Source organism: Haematobia irritans, chromosome 2 (genome assembly GCF_050003625.1).
Source record: "Haematobia irritans isolate KBUSLIRL chromosome 2, ASM5000362v1, whole genome shotgun sequence".
NCBI classification, from domain to species: domain Eukaryota; kingdom Metazoa; phylum Arthropoda; class Insecta; order Diptera; family Muscidae; genus Haematobia; species Haematobia irritans.
Genome location: NC_134398.1, coordinates 37,429,706 through 37,449,894, shown reverse-complemented (window position 1 = coordinate 37,449,894; position 20,189 = coordinate 37,429,706). Strand labels below are relative to the sequence as shown.

Here is a 20,189-nt window from a genome sequence, read left to right as displayed (position 1 = left end):
GACAAAATTTTCTATAGAAATAATATTTTGACAAAATTTTCTATAGAAATAAAATTTTGACAAAATTTTCTAGAGAAATAAAAATCTGACAAAATTTTCTATAGAAATAAAATTTCGACAAAATTTTCTGTAGACATAAAATTTATACAAAAAAATTTTATAGAAATACAATTTTGACAATATTTTCTATAGAAATAAAATTTTGACATAATTTAAAAAAAAAAAAATTTGACAAAACGTTTTATCGAAATAAAATTTTGACAAAATTTTTTATGAAACTAAAATTTTGAAAAAATTTATTTTTAAGTTTGAAAAAATTTTCTATAGGATTAAAAATGTTGATAAAATTCTCTATAGACATCAATTTTTGACCAAATTTTCGATGGAAATAAAATTTTGACAAAACTTTCTATAGAAATACAATTTAGACAAAATTTTCTATAGAAAGAAATCTTGACCAACAATTTTTATAGAAATACAATTTAGACAAAATTTTCTATAGAAATAACATTTTGACAAAATTTACTAAAAGAAAATGTTGACAAAATATTATATGGAAATAAAATTTGGACAAGATTTATTTTTAATTTTGTAGGTCTAAAAATTGATAAAATTCTCTATAGACATATAATTTCGACAAAATTTTCTATAGAAATAAAATTTTGACAAAATTTTCTATAGAAATAAAATTTTGAAAAAATTTTCTATGGAAATAAAATTTTGACAAATTATTCTATAAAAGTAAAATTTTTACAAAAAATTTAAAAAAATCTTCTATAGAAATAAAATTTTGACAAAATTTTCTACAGAAAAAAAATTTTGACGAAATTTTGTATAGAAATAAAATTTTAACAAAAAATTATATAGAAATAAAATTTTTACAAAATTTTCTATAAAAATAAAATTTTGACAAAATTTTCTATAGAAATTAAATTTTCTATGGAAATAAAATTTTGACAAAAATAAAATTTTGAAAAAATTTTCTATAGAAATAAAATTTTGGCAAATTTTTCTATAGAAATAAAACTTTGACAATATTCTCTGTAGAAATAAAGTGTTGACAAAATTTTCTATAGAAATAAAAGTAAAAAAACATTCTATAGAAATAAAATTTTTTCGTGTTTTGGTTGTTATTGTTAGTTTGTACTTCAATAATATTTGTTGTCTTTGATTTCAACTTAAAACCACACTTGAACCTTTTTTCGGAAGGTTCAAGTGTGGTTCACTTTGGGTTTAGCGAACTGCCCGAATTTATTCTGACATTTTTAGTTTTGCTGCAAGTAGAGGATGCTGATGAGGAATGTGGTAATTGCGAAACGTCCGACCATCTTGCAGTCTTAAGGGCTTTGCCCAATAAATTTGACAAAAAAAAAGTTTACAAAATTTTCCATAGAAATAAAATTTTGACAAAATTTGCTATAGAAATAACATTTTTACAAAATTTTTTATAGAAATACAATTGTAAAAAATTTTCTATAGAAATAAAATGTTGACAAAATTTACAAAATTTTTTATGGAAATACAATTTTGACAAAAGTTTATATAGAAATAAAATTTTGACAAAATTTTATATAGAAATTAAATTTTGACAAAATTTTATATAGAAATAAGGTTTTGAACAAAATTTTCTATAAAAGTAAAATTTTACATATGGGAAATATTATATCTTAAGCAATTATAAGGCAACTTCGCAAAAGTGTAGGTATGATTTATTGGTCGATATATATGTTTTAGAGCTTTAGGAAAATTCGAGTAAGTTTTACACGTTTTCAACTTAGCCGTGGCGATTTTACAAGGAAATTGTGAGTGTTTTGTCCATATATATAGGACAGTTAGATCTAAATCTGAGCCGATTTTTACTAAAGTTTGCACTAATTTCTAATGTCGAACATTTTAAATAAATCGGAGTGAAATTTGGATCTACGGTTGTCATATGAGTGCAAATCAAGCGAATCATATATATGGGAACTATATCTAAATCTGAACCGATTTCAATCAAATTTGGAGCGTACAATTTGAATGTTAATTCTACTCTTCGTGCAAAATTTCATATAAATCATAGTAAAACTCTGGCTTCTGAGGCTATATAGGTGCATATTGGCCAAATGATATATATGGGAGTTCTAGCAACATCCGAACCCATTTCTTGCAAAAGCAAATGGATAAAAGTGATCTTTTCTGATCCAAAAATACATCATTGTACCAAATTTGAAGTCGATTGGATTAAAACTGCTAACTAGATTTTAGTTACAAAAATGTTTTCACAGGCATACGGACATGGCTAGAACGACTGGGGGACACGGTCGCCACTCGAGACAAAAATAATCTACCAAAATTTGAAACAAAAAAAAAATACCAAAGAACTGCCAAGGAAAATAATCGTATTTTGCAAAAATTTATTTGGAACATTTTGTATTTTTGTCAAAATTTTATCTCTATAGAAAATTTTGTCAAAATCGTATTTCTATAGAAAATTTTGTCAAAATTTTATTTCTTTAGAAAATTTTGTCAAAATTTTATTTCTATAGAAAATTTTGTCAAAATTTTATTTCTATAGAAAATTTTATCAAAATTTTATTTCTATAGAAAATTTTCTCAAAATTTTATTTCTATAGAAAATTTTCTCAAAATTTTGCTTGTATAGAAAATTTTGTCATAATTTTATTTATATAGAAAATTTTATCAAAATTTTATTTCTATAGAAATTTTGACAACATTTTGTCTCTATAGAAATTTTGTCAACATTTTTTCTATAGAAAATCTTCTCAAAATTTCTATAGAAAAATTTTTCAAAATTTTATTCTATAGAAAATTTTGTAAAAATGTTACTTTTATAGAATATTTTGTCAAATTTTATTTCTATATAAAAATTTTGTCAAAATTTTATTTCTATAGAAAATTTTGCCAAAATGTTATTTATATAGAAAATTTTTTCAAAATTTTATTTCTACAGAAAATTTTGGCAAAATTTTATTTCTATCGAAAATTTTGTCAAAATTTTATTTCTATAAAAAATTTTGTCAAAATTTTATTTCTATAAAAAATTTTGTCAAAATTTTATTTCTATAGACAATTTTGTCAAAATTTTATTTCTATAGAAAATTTTGTCAAAATTTTATTTCTATAGAAAATTTTGTCAAAATTTTATTTATATAGAAAATTTTACCAAAATTTTATTTATACAGAAAATTTTAGCAAAATTTTATTTATATAGAAAATTTTGCCAAAATTTTATTTATATAGAATATTTTACCAAAATTTTATTTCTATAGAAAATTTTGTCAAAATTTTATTTCTATAGAAAATTTTGTCAAAATTTTATTTCTATAGAAATTTTTGTCAAAATTTTATTTCTATAGAAATTTTTGTCAAAATTTTATTTCTATAGGAAATTTTGGCAAAAGTTTATGCTAAATCTTATGCTTAAGACATCCTCTTTCTTGTCAAAACTCTTGGAAACTCTATATATAATCTTTATATATATTTGAGCTGATTTGTTTGACATTTTCGGCGGAACTCATAAATTATTATTCTGTGAAGAAAATGTATTCATATTCAAAAAAATTTTGCTAGGTGTACCAAAAAAGAAATGGCGTTTTGTAAGACCTTCACAATTTTCTCATGAACTCATCATGTATTTGACAATTATAAGGACCCACATTTTGACCACAAGGAAAACAGCACATATATTTATGATTTTATTACATGTACAATTTTTTTATTTATTTTTTTTTTTGGTATTTTTTTGAGATAGTCTTATCATCTCTTGCTACATTTCACAACCATCACTTAATTATCTAGTTATTGTAATAGTAGTTGTAATCGAAATGACCGAATTTCTCATATTTGTAATCGTAGTATTTTTCGAAGGTATCCTTGTGATATATCTTGGCATCCTTGAAGTACATGTTGGGTACAAAGAATTCGAATTCATCGATCTCACGATCCAAAGGATAACCGAAGGGATATTCATCAATGTGACGAACACCTGAGCCAATGCCGCAAGAGTAGTTGTAATCGAAGGTGGAGTAGGGCTCATACGAGGCAGTGAAGGGATAAACAAAGAAGAAGAATTGCACAGGCATACCTTCATAGAAACCACGGGGCAAGATCAAACGATCGGGGAATCCACAATGGGGTTCAGAGTAATCCAAGGGGAATTCGTATTTACCCTCATAGGCCAACATAACGAATTTGTACAATTCAGTGTAGGTGGTACGATCATCAGTGGTCCAGTAGAAGTCCTTGGAGTTGCGCTTGAAGGTATTCACACCCGACTTGAGTTCATAGTAGAATTCATCAATTTCGAAGAAGTTTTCACGGTTCTCATTCAATGGGATGACATGACCGAATTCATCATATTTGGGACCCAAGAAAGCACGGACAACAACCTTTTGATCCTTGTCTGACTTGATGGTGTATTCGAATTCGAAGTTCTTGTGATTGAGACGCGATTGACGGGCCAACAAAGTCTTGTCCCAAACAAATTGACCATCAACAAAGGTGGGTTTGTCGTTCAACAAATTGGTCACATCAAAGTCATACAAATCGAAGTAGGTAACCAAATCGGTAACCTTAACCTCTTGGAATTCAACACCGGGGAAGTACAATTCCTTGTGAGTATAGGAGTCAACAAAATCGTAGAATTGGTAGAAGACATCAGAGACCTTCTTGTAGAATTGATAGAAGACAGGATCACGCAACATGGTTTCGTAGTTCAAGAAGACATGGGGATGGACATAGAAAGAGCTCTCATCAACATCAGCCATGTAGGAGTGGGCATAGATGTACCAGAAGGTGGCGAAGTATTTATCGAAGTTATCAACATTGCCTTGCATGAGATCACCCAAATATTTCACAGCTTCGGGTTTGTGTAAATCGAACTTCTTACCATCGGCAGTCTTGTAGTAGCCTTGGGTGATGATATCCTCAATGCGCTTGAAGAAGCCCATGACTTTGTGGACATATTCGAAATTGCCATAGGTCTCATATTCGAAATAGTTCTTGCGGTAGGAGAAACCAACACCGTTGTAGTTGATCAATTGAGGATCGTAGCCATATTCGACTTCAGTGAAGAAGGAGAATTCTGGGATTTCACCATAGCCATGAGACAAACGCTCCATATAGTAACGGGCCAACATTTGACGAACAACATAGAAATAGTATTCACCACGACGATCCTTGTCCAAACCGAAAGTCTTGCCATCCAAGAATGGGGCATAGTCCAAGTTGAAGTAGTACCAGAAAGAATTCCATTCCAAATCTTCGGTGAAGTAGGACAATTCAGATTCTTGATTGAAGAAGTAAATGTCACGGGTATAATCAACAGGCATCCAGAATTTCTTAACATCCTTAATCATATCCAAGTATTTCGAGTCCTTGTTGAAGTGATCGTAGTTATCGCGCATGAAGAAGTGTTCTTCGCTGTACCAATGCTCACCCAATCCCATGAGTTTCCACCATTGATAGGTCTTGAAGTCCTTGGTGTAGAAATAGTTGTAGTAGTGATCGTATTCCTTGAAGTATTTCGAGTAGTCCTTGTACAAGAAGTCCTTATATTCCTTTTCGTACATAATGTACTTGCTCCAGACATCATAGTCGAATTTCTCAGCTTCGAAGACGAATTTGCTGTTGAAGAAGTATTGAGGGAAGATTTCATAGATGGTGGGCAAAATGAAGCCTTCGAAATCGGGACGATGGATGACAGCCAAAGTCAAAGCATGAACGAAGACACCTTCATTGGCATACAAACGGGCCCAGCAGACATTGCGTTGGAAGACTTCCCAGCTCTTGGCATAGTAGAAGAAATCGAACAAGCCATATAATTCCTCGAAATGGGTCTCTACCAAAGCACCATAGAATTCACCTTTAGGCAAGGTGACTCCGTATTTGAAAGCCTTGTAGTATTTTTCCATATATTCACCATTATAGTGTTCGGGGAACTAAAGAGAAGAAGAAAACGCGAGAGACTTAGAAAATTGTCTTGATTGAGTTTTTCTTCTTCCTAACTTACCACATAGTCATCCTTGTTGTAGGTGAAAGTCTTGCCCAATTTGATGTATTCCTCAAAGAACAAAGGATCTTCTACGCGATAGACTATCTCGAAGAAGAACTTTTGTTTGGCCAAAAAGTCCTTATCAGCATATTTGGTTTCCTTCTTGGGATAAAAGGGGCTAGCAGCCACCAGGCCTACAATGGCCAATAATGCGATGGCAATTTTCATGGTGGTCGTCAACTTCGCAGAGATCACAAACTGTCCACGGATTAGATAGATCCAATACCTAAAGACTGTTGATGATTTCAAAACGCAATGGGCTTTTTATACCATTTCGGGGCATACCAAAATTTTAAGAATTTTAACTTTGAAATGACTTTGAGTCTTTAATCTCCCATGGAATGATTTTGTATTGCATAAGGTCTTAGTATTCTTTGGCTTTTCGTCTGATAAGAATTGAAATTGAATTGAAATTTTGTAGAACATCTGCTATCTGGTACCTGTCGAAGATGGCCTTTGACATCTTCAAAGTAGATTATGATATTTCAGAATGTCAACACCAACAGATACCTTTTTATGGAAGATTGAATCATATTTTTAAATTGGCGACTTGAAAAGAATCATTTGAATGAGTGAATTCATTTTGTAATAACAAGGATTGATTACTCAATTATGGTTTATTTTCTGACATTGCCTATTTCATTAATAGTTTAATGAATTTATTATAATCGTATTAACCCTTTCGACCCTAAAGTTGCCTGTGGGCAACTTTTTGTGTTTTGAGACTCACTGTCAGCGTTGTTTTTGTTTTTGTTCATAAAACTGTAACGGTATCGAATTTAAAAAGAGGTTTTTATACATATGACTTTTTTCAAAAATTACAACTAAAATGTTGACAGTTTTTATTAAATCTATTGTAGTACATGTCAAATAAAATATTTCTGGAAGTCAAATCTTAGAATTGCAAAAAAACAACAGATGAGAAATTTTTAAGATTGAAAAGTTGCCTGTGGGCAACTTTGGGCAATTGTGGTAGTAAAATTACATATTTTTGAACATAATACCTGGAGAAAAAAGGTTTGAAAAACAATGATTTTGAAAAAATTTTGAACTTCAATAGGCATGTCCCAGTGACGAGAAATGCGGCGATGATGTGGAAAACATATCTGCAGTGCAGTGGGGAATTTGGAAGGAATCGTAAAAAGGGAGGAATCCACTTCTTGGCAACATACAAGTGGATTATATGAACGAATATTGGCGCTTTATAATACTTCGGTTTTTTTACACCTCCAGTTAAATTGACATGGGTTAAAAACAAAAAAAAAAACAAAACATTTTCGTGAGTCACGCGTGATTCACGCGAAGCCGTGAATGAAATTTAAACGAAATCTCGTGAATGTGCGTGAACAGGATTAAAGAAAAATGTGTGGGGCGTGAGCGTGAGCAAAAGTCAAATTGTGTTCGTGATTTTGAGTGAGCAAACTTTCTCCGAAATCACGCTCCGGATAAAAATTTACTTTCACGATCCAATTCACGCTCAAGATAAAATGCATGTTAACGATCAAATGCATGTTCACGATAAAATTCACACTCACGGTAAAACAGACACAAAAAGTCACACTCACGAACTAATTCACGTTCACGATTAAATTCAAGCTCACCGATTTTAATCACCTTTACTTATTTAATCACGCTTAAGATTTCAATAGCGTGAGTCACGAGAAATTTCGTTAATTACCAGAATTTTATTGAGCCACGAAAATTGTCGTGTTCCGAAAATATTCGTGACTCACGAGATTTGTCGTGAATTACGAAATTTGTCGTGAATCGTGCGAAAGCGTGAGACATAAACATCGTTCATGTGTGAGCGTGCGCGAGCATGACTTTTCATTTCGTGAATTCATTTCGTGGCCGTGAATTCCTACCCACATAGCGTGCGTGAGTATAAATATTTCTTCGTGAATGTGTTTGAGCGTGATTGAAATTCCACTCACGCGCGCATCTAAGTATATATTTACTGTAAACTAACAAAAAATTTAACAAAAATCCAATAAAACGTAATACGTCTTTCATTACAATACAAACTATTTTGTAGTCACAATTGTCCAAAGTTGCCCACAGGCAACATTCTCTACCGCCTAAACGAATGGGCGCGGCGACCCGAAATTTTGGCTAGACGCTTCTTAAATGACTTCAACATGATTAAAAGTAAAAAAAAAAATTAGCGATACCTATAAAAATTCGGGGTCGAAAGGGTTAAACAAATTATTTGACTGTCAGTTAACGAAAAATAAATTGCTGGCAATTACGGTTAGCTTTAATTGAATTTTTTTGCCAGTTAAATTTCTAACGGCCATATTATTATATAAGCAGGATGCCAGACATATCCCTTTTATTACCCAGCAAAAAAAATTGGAAGTTCTTCCGAAGGCACAAGTTTAAAAGCACTTCCAGAGGATGCACTCCCAATGATGTTCTTTATTTTAGCTACTCAGGAAGTTCTTTTCATTAAATTTTTTATGACATGCTTTTTTCATATTTTTAATGGGTAATTTTAACTTTTTTTGTTTCAAATAGGTTAAAAACAGAGTACGAGTTCATAAAATAGTACAAACCATTTAAATTTTATTGAAAAAATTCTAAATCCAATCTGAAAAAATTGAGAATTTTTTAAAATATTTGAGGTTAAACGTTTGAGACAAGCGTTAGGATCCATTAAAAATTATAAAAAATTATAAAAATTATTTATTTGACAAAAAATTTAGGTTGCGTAATCTTTAATACCATGTAAATATTTTTTTTCATTGTATAAATTGGTCGGAAAATATGTATGCGAGAATATCAGTAAACCTCCTCATAATATCCCAGCAAAACAAATTTAGAAACGCACAGCTTTAAAAGCACTTTAAAAAATGCTCTTTAAACTCAATTTTTTATACCTCGCTTTTTTCTTATTTTTAATGGGTGATTTTTATACCCTCCACCATAGGATGGGGGTATATTAACTTTGTCATTCCGTTGGTAACAAATCGAAATATTGTTCTAAGACCCCCCATAAAGTATATATACTCTGGGTCGTGGTGAAATTCTGAGTCCATCTAAGCATACCCGCTCGTCCGTCTGACCGTTGAAATCACGCAAACTTCCAAACGAAACAAGCTATCGACTTGAAACTTGGCATCAGTAGTTGTTATTGATGTCGGATGGTATTGCAAATGGGCCATATTGGACCACTTTTACGTATAGCCCCCAGGGAGTCGTCGTGGTGCAAGGGTTAGCATGCCCGCCTTGCATGCACAAGGTCGTGGGTTCGATTCCTGCTTCGACCGAACACCAAAAAGTTTTTCAGCGGTGGATTATCCCACCTCAGTAATGCTGGTGACATTTCTGAGGGTTTCAAAGCTTCTCTAAGTGGTTTCACTGCAACGTGGAACGCCGTTCGGACTCGGCTATAAAAAGGAGGTCCCTTGTCATTGACCTTAACCTGGAATCGGGCAGCACTCAGTGATAAGAAAGAAGTTCACCAATGTGGTATCACAACGGACTGAATAGTCTAAGTGAGCCTGAAATACCTAACCTAACCTAACCTACGTATAGCCCCCATATAAACCGACCCCCAGATTTGGCTTGCGGAGCCACGTAGAGAAGGAAATTTCACCAGATCCAGTTGATATTTGTAACGTGGTGTTAGTTTATGACCTCCATCTCCCGTGCAAAAATTTATCCATAATTATGTATAGCCCCCCTATAAACCGATCCACCGATTTGGCTTTCGGAGCCTCTAAGAGCCGATCCGGCTGAAATTTGGTACATGGTGTTAGTATATGGTCTTTAACAACCATGCAAAAACTGGTCCATATCGGTCCATAATTATATATAGCCCCCATATAAACCGATCCCCAGGTTTGAACTCCGTAATCTCTTGGAGGAGCAAATTTAATCCGATCCGGTTGAAATTTGCAACGTGGTGTTAGTATATGACCGCTAACAACCATGCCAAACTTAGTCCATATCGGTCTATAGTTATATATAGCCGATCCCCAATCATACAAAAATTGGTCCATATCGATTCACAGTCATAGTTGCAACTCGAGCCAAAAATAATCTACCAAAATTTTATTTCTATGTAAAATTTTGTTAAGGTTTTATTACTATAAAAAATTTTGTCAAAATTTTATTTCTATAGAAAATGTTGTCAAAATTTTATTTCTATACCTAATTTTGTAAAAATATATTTATATAGAAAATTTCGTCAAAATTTTATTTGTATAGAAAATGTTGTGAAAATTGTAATTGGCCACCATTGGCCGCCTACTGTCGCTCCTCACTGGTATTCATCGACCGAGGTGTCAAAATAAATGCCGACTATTATGGCGAAATTGTCAAAAAGACAGTATAGAAGCCCTGACCATTTCGGTACAGATCAGAGAACGAAAACCGATATGCACCATTGCGAGTTTGCTCTTTTTAGATCAATTACTTCACTACACCTTATTAATAGTTTCACAGATACAGTTTGACCCAGCTGGTAATATATAGCCCGCAAAGTTTAAATTTAAACATCGCCCGACTTTCTGCTCACTGACCATCATGGAGCAGTGTAATTGCATATATAAATAAATTCAGCTATAACTTTTTGATACGAAACTATTTCATCACTTATGGATCACAGCCAGGATAAGCATGATATCCTTTGAGAGGGAGTAATGAAGTACATTACATTAAAAAAAATGTAAGCCATTTCAGCAAATAAGCAATAACTAAGTAATCAATCCTTATTATTGCAAAATGCATTTACTCATTCAGATGATTCTTTTCAAGTCGCCAATTTAAAAATATGATTCAATCTTCCATAAAAAGGTATCTGTTGATGTTGACATTCTGAAATATCATAATCTACTTTGAAGATGTCAAAGGCCATCTTCGACAGGTACCAGATAGCAGATGTTCTACAAAATTTCAATTCAATTTCAATTCTTATCAGACGAAACGCCAAAGAATACTAAGACCTTATGCAATACAAAATCATTTCATGGGAGATTAAAGACTCAAAGTCATTTCAAAGTTAAAATTCTTAAAATTTTGGTATGCCCCGAAATGGTATAAAAAGCCCATTGCGTTTTGAAATCATCAACAGTCTTTAGGTATTGGATCTATCTAATCCGTGGACAGTTTGTGATCTCTGCGAAGTTGACGACCACCATGAAAATTGCCATCGCATTATTGGCCATTGTAGGCCTGGTGGCTGCTAGCCCCTTTTATCCCAAGAAGGAAACCAAATATGCTGATAAGGACTTTTTGGCCAAACAAAAGTTCTTCTTCGAGATAGTCTATCGCGTAGAAGATCCTTTGTTCTTTGAGGAATACATTAAATTGGGCAAGACTTTCACCTACAACAAGAATGACTATGTGGTAAGTTAAGAAGAAGAAAAACCCAATCAATACAATTTTCTAAGTCTCTCGCGATTTCTTATTTTCCTTAGTTCCCCGAACACTATAATGGTGAATATATGGAGAAATACTACAAGGCTTTCAAATACGGAGTCACCTTGCCTAAAGGTGAATTCTATGGTGCTTTGGTAGAGACCCATTTCGAGGAATTATATGGCTTGTTCGATTTCTTCTACTATGCCAAGAGCTGGGAAGTCTTCCAACGCAATGTCTGCTGGGCCCGTTTGTATGCCAATGAAGGTGTTTTCGTTCATGCTTTGACTTTGGCTGTCATCCATCGTCCCGATTTCGAAGGCTTCATTTTGCCCACCATCTATGAAATCTTCCCTCAATACTTCTTCAACAGCAAATTCGTCTTCGAAGCTGAGAAATTCAACTATGATGTCTGGAGCAAATACATTATGTACGAAAAGGAATACAAGGACTTCTTGTACAAGGACTACTCGAAATACTTCAAGGAATACGATCACTACTACAACTATTTCTACACCAAGGACTTCAAGACCTATCAATGGTGGAAACTCATGGGATTGGGTGAGCACTGGTACAGCGAAGAACACTTCTTCATGCGCGATAACTACGATCACTTCAACAAGGACTCGAAATACTTGGATATGATTAAGGATGTTAAGAAATTCTGGATGCCTGTTGATTATACCCGTGACATTTACTTCTTCAATCAAGAATCTGAATTGTCCTACTTCACCGAAGATTTGGAATGGAATTCTTTCTGGTACTACTTCAACTTGGACTATGCCCCATTCTTGGATGGCAAGACTTTCGGTTTGGACAAGGATCGTCGTGGTGAATACTATTTCTATGTTGTTCGTCAAATGTTGGCCCGTTACTATATGGAGCGTTTGTCTCATGGCTATGGTGAAATCCCAGAATTCTCCTTCTTCACTGAAGTCGAATATGGCTACGATCCTCAATTGATCAACTACAACGGTGTTGGTTTCTCCTACCGCAAGAACTATTTCGAATATGAGACCTATGGCAATTTCGAATATGTCCACAAAGTCATGGGCTTCTTCAAGCGCATTGAGGATATCATCACCCAAGGCTACTACAAGACTGCCGATGGTAAGAAGTTCGATTTACACAAACCCGAAGCTGTGAAATATTTGGGTGATCTCATGCAAGGCAATGTTGATAACTTCGATAAATACTTCGCCACCTTCTGGTACATCTATGCCCACTCCTACATGGCTGATGTTGATGAGAGCTCTTTCTATGTCCATCCCCATGTCTTCTTGAACTACGAAACCATGTTGCGTGATCCTGTCTTCTATCAATTCTACAAGAAGGTCTCCGATGTCTTCTACCAATTCTACGATTTTGTTGACTCCTACACTCACAAGGAATTGTACTTCCCCGGTGTTGAATTCCAAGAGGTTAAGGTTACCGATTTGGTTACCTACTTCGATTTGTATGACTTTGATGTGACCAATTTGTTGAACGACAAACCCACCTTTGTTGATGGTCAATTTGTTTGGGACAAGACTTTGTTGGCCCGTCAATCCCGTCTCAATCACAAGAACTTTGAATTCGAATACACCATCAAATCAGACAAGGATCAAAAGGTTGTTGTCCGTGCTTTCTTGGGTCCCAAATATGATGAATTCGGTCATGTCATCCCATTGAATGAGAACCGTGAAAACTTCTTCGAAATTGATGAATTCTACTATGAACTCAAGTCGGGTGTGAATACCTTCAAGCGCAACTCCAAGGACTTCTACTGGACCACTGATGATCGTACCACCTACACTGAATTGTACAAATTCGTTATGTTGGCCTATGAGGGTAAATACGAATTCCCCTTGGATTACTCTGAACCCCATTGTGGATTCCCCGATCGTTTGATCTTGCCCCGTGGTTTCTATGAAGGTATGCCTGTGCAATTCTTCTTCTTTGTTTATCCCTTCACTGCCTCGTATGAGCCCTACTCCACCTTCGATTACAACTACTCTTGCGGCATTGGCTCTGGTGTTCGTCACATTGATGAATATCCCTTCGGTTATCCTTTGGATCGTGAGATCGATGAATTCGAATTCTTTGTACCCAACATGTACTTCAAGGATGCCAAGATCTATCATAAGGATACCTTCGAAAAATACTACGATTACAAATATGAGAAATTCGGTCATTTCGATTACAACTACTATTACAATTACTAGATGATGATTAAGTAGTATGTGTGTGATGATATAGTCCGTGGTTTAGTTGTAATTTAGCTGATGTGATGACAAAGCTATCACGAAAAGAAAAATAATAAAAAAAAAAATGAAATAAATTTACTTTGGTCTTATTTTTTGAGTATTAAACCAGTCATATGGAAGAAATTTATTAGGGAAGGCTTTCTATATGATATCTCCCAGAACAAAAATGTCCCATATTTGGGACATGCAGATATTTTGAATTGGGTAATTTTCAAAACAATATAAAATGCGTTTGTTTAAATCTACAATAAATCAGGACATCTCTCACCTAAAAAAATGTCTCTCATCGGCTGTAAAGCATTGTCTACTGCATCTTTAGGTAGTTGATCCTGATTACTTATTTGCCGAATAAGGCGCTCCTTTTTAGTTGAGATATCCCGGTTTATTGAAGATCTTAAAATGCGTATCATCTCTTCCTCCTGCATTGAAATCATTCCATAGTTAGAAAGAGAATAACTCCTAATCAACTGCCGATTTTCTGAGAATGGTTAGATACAATATCTGTAAAATGGCTTACGCTATTGCCGCAGGGCTATAATTATATCGCTTCAATAAGCAATAGGATTTTTCAATTGCTTTTAAAAATTGGAGAATTTTTTACTGGGCAGTTATTTAATCTGGAATTTTGCTCTGTTTGGTAATGACTCACAAGACTATCCCTCATGTCCTATGATGTGACCCTAAAGGCCAAAATAGAGCGTGGACACTCCACTAACAACGCTAAAGAAATGATTTAAAACCTTGTTCTACGCAGACGACTTTATGATAATTTGCAGGGAACGGATCCTAAAAGATTCTGTCGGAGGGAAGAAAGGGTCCTGAGAATGGCATATGACTGGGCAAGACCCAGTGACCTGAATATTAACCCGGAGAAGACAGAATTATGCCCATTCTCTCGAAGGAGTAACCCTAGACAGGAAAATGAATTGGAAGAGCCACATCAATGAGGGGACTGAGAAAACCTGAAGATATTGGACACTGTGCAGAAGAAGGGTGGGCTCTAAATGGGGCCTGACTAAGGCCAATCCTGACACATGCGTCGATAGTCTGGAGGAAATCAATATAGAGGAAGTGCACCATAGACCACGTAAACTGAAGCCTTGAAGACCATACTGGACTTAAGACGACCTATAGAGATTCAGATCAAAAGAGTAGCCAGCATGGTTGCGATGAGATTGAAGATGGTAGGAGATTGGAAGGAAATACGAAACATGACGAACCATCAAATGATGAAAGGGAGATGGTGGGTAAAATGGCGAATTCAACAACGATCTATGATCGTATACCTGAGGTAGCGATTGCTGTCGAGTGCGACATTATGATGCCAGTAGGATGGTCCTGGGAGAATGGGATCCAGAACAAATACCCAAAGGGAAATATCTGCTACACCGATGGATCGGAGGCGGGTGGGTTAAAGTGGCAGCCCGATTTTATTCAGGCTCACTTAGATTATTCAGTCTATTGTGTGGGTGAGAGGACGGGACGGACCGCAGGGCAATCCTCCAGGCCAAAGTGTGTCCCATAATGGAATGTATTAAAGTCTCAGAAATACCACGAGGCCACAAAACGTGAAAATTTTCACATATTGCCCGAGGGTAAAGAAGTCAATAGAAGACATTACGGTTCGATCGCTAACCGTGTTAGAATGCAAAAGAATCAACAATAAATACTTGGAATAATCCGCATCATATAGGTTAGGTACCGGAACATGCCTAAATAAGAAGAAACGTAAAAACAAATAAACTAACGATACGAGCTAGGGCATATCGGGAAGTGAACTTAGAGAACGCAAAGCCCATAGAGGCAATGCGGGTTGAGTTGAATGAATAGGCGCGGGAGAGACATAAAAAGATGTGGACCACTAGACAACTGTCGAAAGAACGACGAAATTAGTATGGAGTGACCCAGATAAGGAAAACACTGGAGAATTATTCAAGGAGAGTAGAACGACAGTCAGAAGGGCCGTGTCAACAAAAACCGGACACCTCGAATTGAGAGCACTTCTGTGCCGAATTGGATCAGCAGAGGATTGTGCATGAAGAGCGTGAATTGAGAATTGTGAGATGGTGGATGACAGTCATATAGACAAGTGAACTAGAATGGTCACAGGAGACACATAAAGCGATGTAGATCAATGCAACGGTAGGAAGGACGTCGAAATTACTATGTGGTGAGCAGATAAGAAAACAAACTGGAGAACTACTCAAGAAGAGTAGAACGACTGTCAAGAGGATCGTGGGAATAGGGACGAGGTATCCAGAATTGAGAGCACATTTGTGCTGAATAGGAGCAGCAGAGGATGTGGGGCGTGATTTGTGGATGTTGAGGCCTTGGACGACAGTCATGAGGACTGTGGGAATAATGATCGGGCACCTAGAATTGAGAACACATCTGTGCCGCAAAAGAAGCAGCAGAAGATGGTGCATGGTGCAGGGCGTGTTTTGAGGACGATGAGACCTTGGACAACAGTCAGGACACATTCGAAAGTGAACTTAGAGCACGCAAAGCCAATAGCAGCAATGCGGGACTAGTTGAATGAATGGCCACGGGAGACACATAAAGCGATATGGATCAATTCAACGGTCGGAAGGACGTCGAAAATACTATGTGGTGACCCAAATAAGCAATAATTTGGAAAACTGCTCAAGACGCATATGAAGACATTCAAGAGGATCGTGGAAATAGGGACGGGGTACCCGGAATTAAGAGGACATTTGTGCTTAATAGGAGCAGCAGAGGATGTGGGGCGTGATTTGTGGATGTTGAGGCCTTGGACGGCAGTCATGACGACTGTGGGAATAATGACCGGGCACCTATAATTGAGAGCACATCTGTGGCGAAAGGGAGCAGCAGAGGTTGGTGCATGGTGCAGGGCATGTTTTGAGGATGATGAGAACTTGGACAACAGTCAGGACACATTCGAAAGTGAACTTAGAGCACGCAAAGCCAATAGCAGCAATGCGGGCCTAGTTGGATGAATGGCCACGGGAGACACATAAAGCGATATGGATCAATGCAACGGTCGGAAGGACGTCGAAAATACTATGTGGTGAGCCAGATAAGAAAAAAAAATGGAGAACTACTCAAGAAGAGTAGGACGACTGTCAAGAGGATCGTGGGAATAATGACCGGACACTTAGAATTGAGAGCACATCTGTGCCGAAAAGGAGCAGCAGAGGATGGTGCAGGGCGTGTTTTGAGGATGATGAGGCATTCGACAACGGTCAGGACACATTTGAAAGTGAACTTAGAGCACGCAAAGCCGATAACAGCAATGCGGGCCTAGTTGGATGAATGAGCACGGAAGACGCATAAAGCGATGTGGATCAATGCGACGGTCCGAAGGACGTCGAAACTACTATGTGGCAACCCAAAAAGTAATAAAGTGGAGAACTACTCAAGAAGCGTAGGACGACAGTCAAGAGGATCGTGGGAATAGGGACGGAGTACCCAGAATTAAGAGGACATTTGTGCTGAATAGGAGCAGCAGAGGAAGATTCGTGTGGGGCGTGATTTGTGGATGTTGAGGCCTTGGACGACAGTCATGAGGACTGTGGGAATAATGACCGGGCACCTAGAATTGAGAGCACATCTGTGCCGAAAAGGAGCAGCAGAGGATGGTACATGATGCACGGTGTGTTTTGAGCATGATGAGACCTTGGAACACTCCGCTGCCTTTACTAGACAAAGAGTTAAGCATATCGGTGAAGAGCTTATTAAGAACCTGGAAACAAACGTATGCTCTAAATACGTTAGAGACAGCTGAATGGCATCGATTACTCGTCGAAACCAATCCGGAATTTCGGTTTCAACATGCGAGAGGTAGCTTATGCGTTTCAGAAGTAGCGACTTTTATGTGGAAGAGAAAGAGTGACAAAGAAGTTTGAAGATGTTCAATGTAAGGCATTATTCGATGAGAAAACAATAGGAACTCATTTTGTAACGATTGAAATTATAGAGAATGATTGAAAAACAATGAAAATGGGGTACCATACGAGTTGAAGATGTGGGAAAGCACTGAAATTGGGGTACCATACGAGTTGAAGATGTGAGAGTTGAAAATGGGGTACCATACGAGTTGAACATGTGGGAGTTGGAAAGAAAGAAACGATTTTTTTGCATCCCAATGTTACAAGTGATGAAAAGTAGATTCACTACGACGAATTTACTTCTCAACATCGACGGCAAAAACGAATATTTATGGATAGAAGCTTTCGCTGTGTATTTGGTGGGACCAGATGGGTATAGCGCTCTATGAGCTGTTGCAAGCGAGTGAAACGATTGAACTCATTTGATGCGTTGGTGAAGAGCATTACACGTACTAAAGGGTCATCACTTTTGGTGATTGTGCAGCTCAATAACTCTCGGCAAAATTTTTTATTTGATAGTTCAAACTTCACGCAGCTTATAGCCCAGATATTGCTCATTCTCATTACCACTTGTTTCGCTTGATCACCCATGTCCTGTCTGATCATAAATTTCGTTCTTATAAGGACACACACATGTTGCCATATATTTTGCGAAAAAGTAGTGACTAACGATGGATAATACTTCGATTGATCCACCATGGTTCAAAGAGTTTTTTTAGCGGTGGATTATTCCCCTTCGCAATGCTGTTGACATTTCTGAGTGTTTCAAAGCTTCTCTAAGTTATTTCACCGCAATGTGGAACGGAATTGGGCAGCAGCCAGTGGTAGGTTAGGTGGCAGCCCGATGTATCAGGCTCAGTTAGACTATTCAGTCCATTGTGATACCACATTGGTGAACTTCTCTCTTATCACTGAGTGCTGCACGATTCCATGTTACGCTCAATGACAAGGGACCTCCTTTTTATAGCCGAGTCCGAACGGTGTTCCACCTTGCAGTGAAACCACTTAGAGAAGCTTTGAAACCCTCAGAAATGTCACCAGCATTACTGAGTTGGAATAATCCACCGCTGAATTATCCCAACTCGGTCGAAGAAGGAATCGAACCCACGACCTTGTGTATGCAAGGCGGGCATGCTAACCATTGCACCACGGTGGCAGTCAGTGGTAAGAGAGAAGTTCATCACTGTGGTATCACAATGGCCTGAATAAAGGGTGATACGGTCGAAATTTGGTCAATATAAACTTGACGTATTTCTTTCAATTTTGCATTTAAAAAACCTGAACACCCCTCATTTTGAAGGTGTGTGTGTGTAGAATGTTGCTCCTATTTCGTTTTTTGAATTCACTCTTCAGTTGTCAAAATGCCGTCCAAGCAAGAAGAGCAGCGTATCAAAATTTTGCTCGCGCATCGCGAAAATCCGAGCTACTCGCGCGCAAAGTTGGCAAAATCGCTAAAAGTTGCCAAATCAACCGTTACAAATGTAATTAAAGTGTTGTCAAATCAACCGTTACAAATGTAATTAAAGTGTTTGGGGAACGTTTGTCGACAGCCAGGAAGTCTGGATCGGGGGGAAATCGAAAACCGGAAGCCGCTGAGACGACAAAGAGAGTTGCCGGTAGTTTCAAGCGAAACCCCAACCTCTCTCTTCGAGATGCCGCAAATAAGCTGGGTGTATCGTCTACAACCGTGCATCGAGCCAAAAAACCAGCCGGACTATCGTCTTACAAGAAGGTAGTGACTCCAAATCGCGATGATAAACAAAATACGACGGCCAAAGCGCGATCCCGGAGGCTGTACACGAAGATGCTGACGAAGTTTGACTGCGTGGTAATGGACGACGAAGCCTACGTCAAAGCCGACTACAAGCAGCTTCCGGGACAGGAGTTTTATACGGCAAAAAGAAGGGGAAAAGTAGCAAATATCTGCTCAAGCACATAAAACTGTCAAAGTTCGCAAAGAAATATCTGGTTTGGCAAGCCATCTGTACCTGTGGCTTAAAAAGCAGCATTTTCATAGCTTTCGGGACTGTCAACCAAGAAATTTACGCGAAAGAGTGTTTGAATAAACGTCTGCTGCCTTTCCTGAAGAAACACGGTTGTTCCGTACTGTTTTGGCCGGATTTGGCAACTTGCCATTACGGTAAAAAGGCCATGGAGTGGTACGCCGCCAACAACGTGCAGGTGGTTCCCAAGGACAAGAACCCTCCCAACACGCCAGAGCTCCGTCCAATTGAGAAATACTGGGCTATTGTCAAGCGGAACCTAAAGAAGACCAAAAAAACTGCTAAGGACGAGCAGCAGTTCAAGGCAAACTGGCTTTCTGCGGCGAAGAAGCTGGACAAGGTGGCTGTACAAAATCTGATGGCAGATGTCAAGCGTGAGGCCCGGAAATTCGGATTTGGAAAAGCGAAAGCCTAACTGAATATTTTTCCTGAATTTTATACTAATTGAACTTGAAAAGGAAATTTAAATCTTTTAAATAAACGATTTCACCGATTTACACGCGTTTTCCCTTGACCAAATTTTGACCGTATCACCCTTTAGTCCGAGTGATCCTAAAATATAGGGCCTATCCTAACCTACATTTTGTTCGGAATAAATCTTCACTCTCCAGTTTTGGTTTGGAACTGAGAAGCTTTTCGCAAATAATGCAAA

At 36.8% G+C, this 20,189-nt stretch overlaps 3 protein-coding genes across 3 annotated transcripts in view; 2 read left to right on the top strand and 1 right to left on the bottom strand.

Moving 5' to 3' along the window:
* Nucleotides 1-20,189, top strand: part of Sema1a (semaphorin 1a) — a 1,157,214-nt gene that overhangs the window by 596,014 nt on the left and 541,011 nt on the right. The window lies entirely within an intron of this gene.
* On the bottom strand, nucleotides 3,709-6,273 carry LOC142227478 (arylphorin subunit C223-like). The gene is made up of 2 exons (XM_075298037.1): nucleotides 6,014-6,273; nucleotides 3,709-5,942 (listed from the first exon to the last, which is right to left on the bottom strand). The coding sequence occupies exons 1-2, from the start codon at nucleotides 6,221-6,223 to the stop codon at nucleotides 3,798-3,800; spliced, it is 2,355 nt and encodes a 784-aa protein (XP_075154152.1). The 5' UTR covers nucleotides 6,224-6,273; the 3' UTR covers nucleotides 3,709-3,797.
* LOC142227477 (arylphorin subunit C223-like) lies at nucleotides 11,148-13,743 on the top strand. Its single transcript, XM_075298036.1, has 2 exons — nucleotides 11,148-11,407; nucleotides 11,479-13,743. Exons 1-2 carry the CDS (start codon nucleotides 11,198-11,200, stop codon nucleotides 13,621-13,623), a joined length of 2,355 nt encoding a protein of 784 aa, XP_075154151.1. The 5' UTR covers nucleotides 11,148-11,197; the 3' UTR covers nucleotides 13,624-13,743.

What these genes read in the sequence shown, in the direction of transcription:
- LOC142227478 (XM_075298037.1), bottom strand. Translation starts at nt 6,223, where the DNA reads ATGAAAATTGCCATCGCATTATTGGCCATTGTAGGCCTGGTGGCTGCT. An exon ending in ACAACAAGGATGACTATGTG is followed by an intron (nt 5,943 to 6,013) that starts GTAAGTTAGGAA and finishes TCTTCTCTTTAG; the next exon opens with TTCCCCGAACACTATAATGG.
- LOC142227477 (XM_075298036.1), top strand. Translation starts at nt 11,198, where the DNA reads ATGAAAATTGCCATCGCATTATTGGCCATTGTAGGCCTGGTGGCTGCT. An exon ending in ACAACAAGAATGACTATGTG is followed by an intron (nt 11,408 to 11,478) that starts GTAAGTTAAGAA and finishes TATTTTCCTTAG; the next exon opens with TTCCCCGAACACTATAATGG.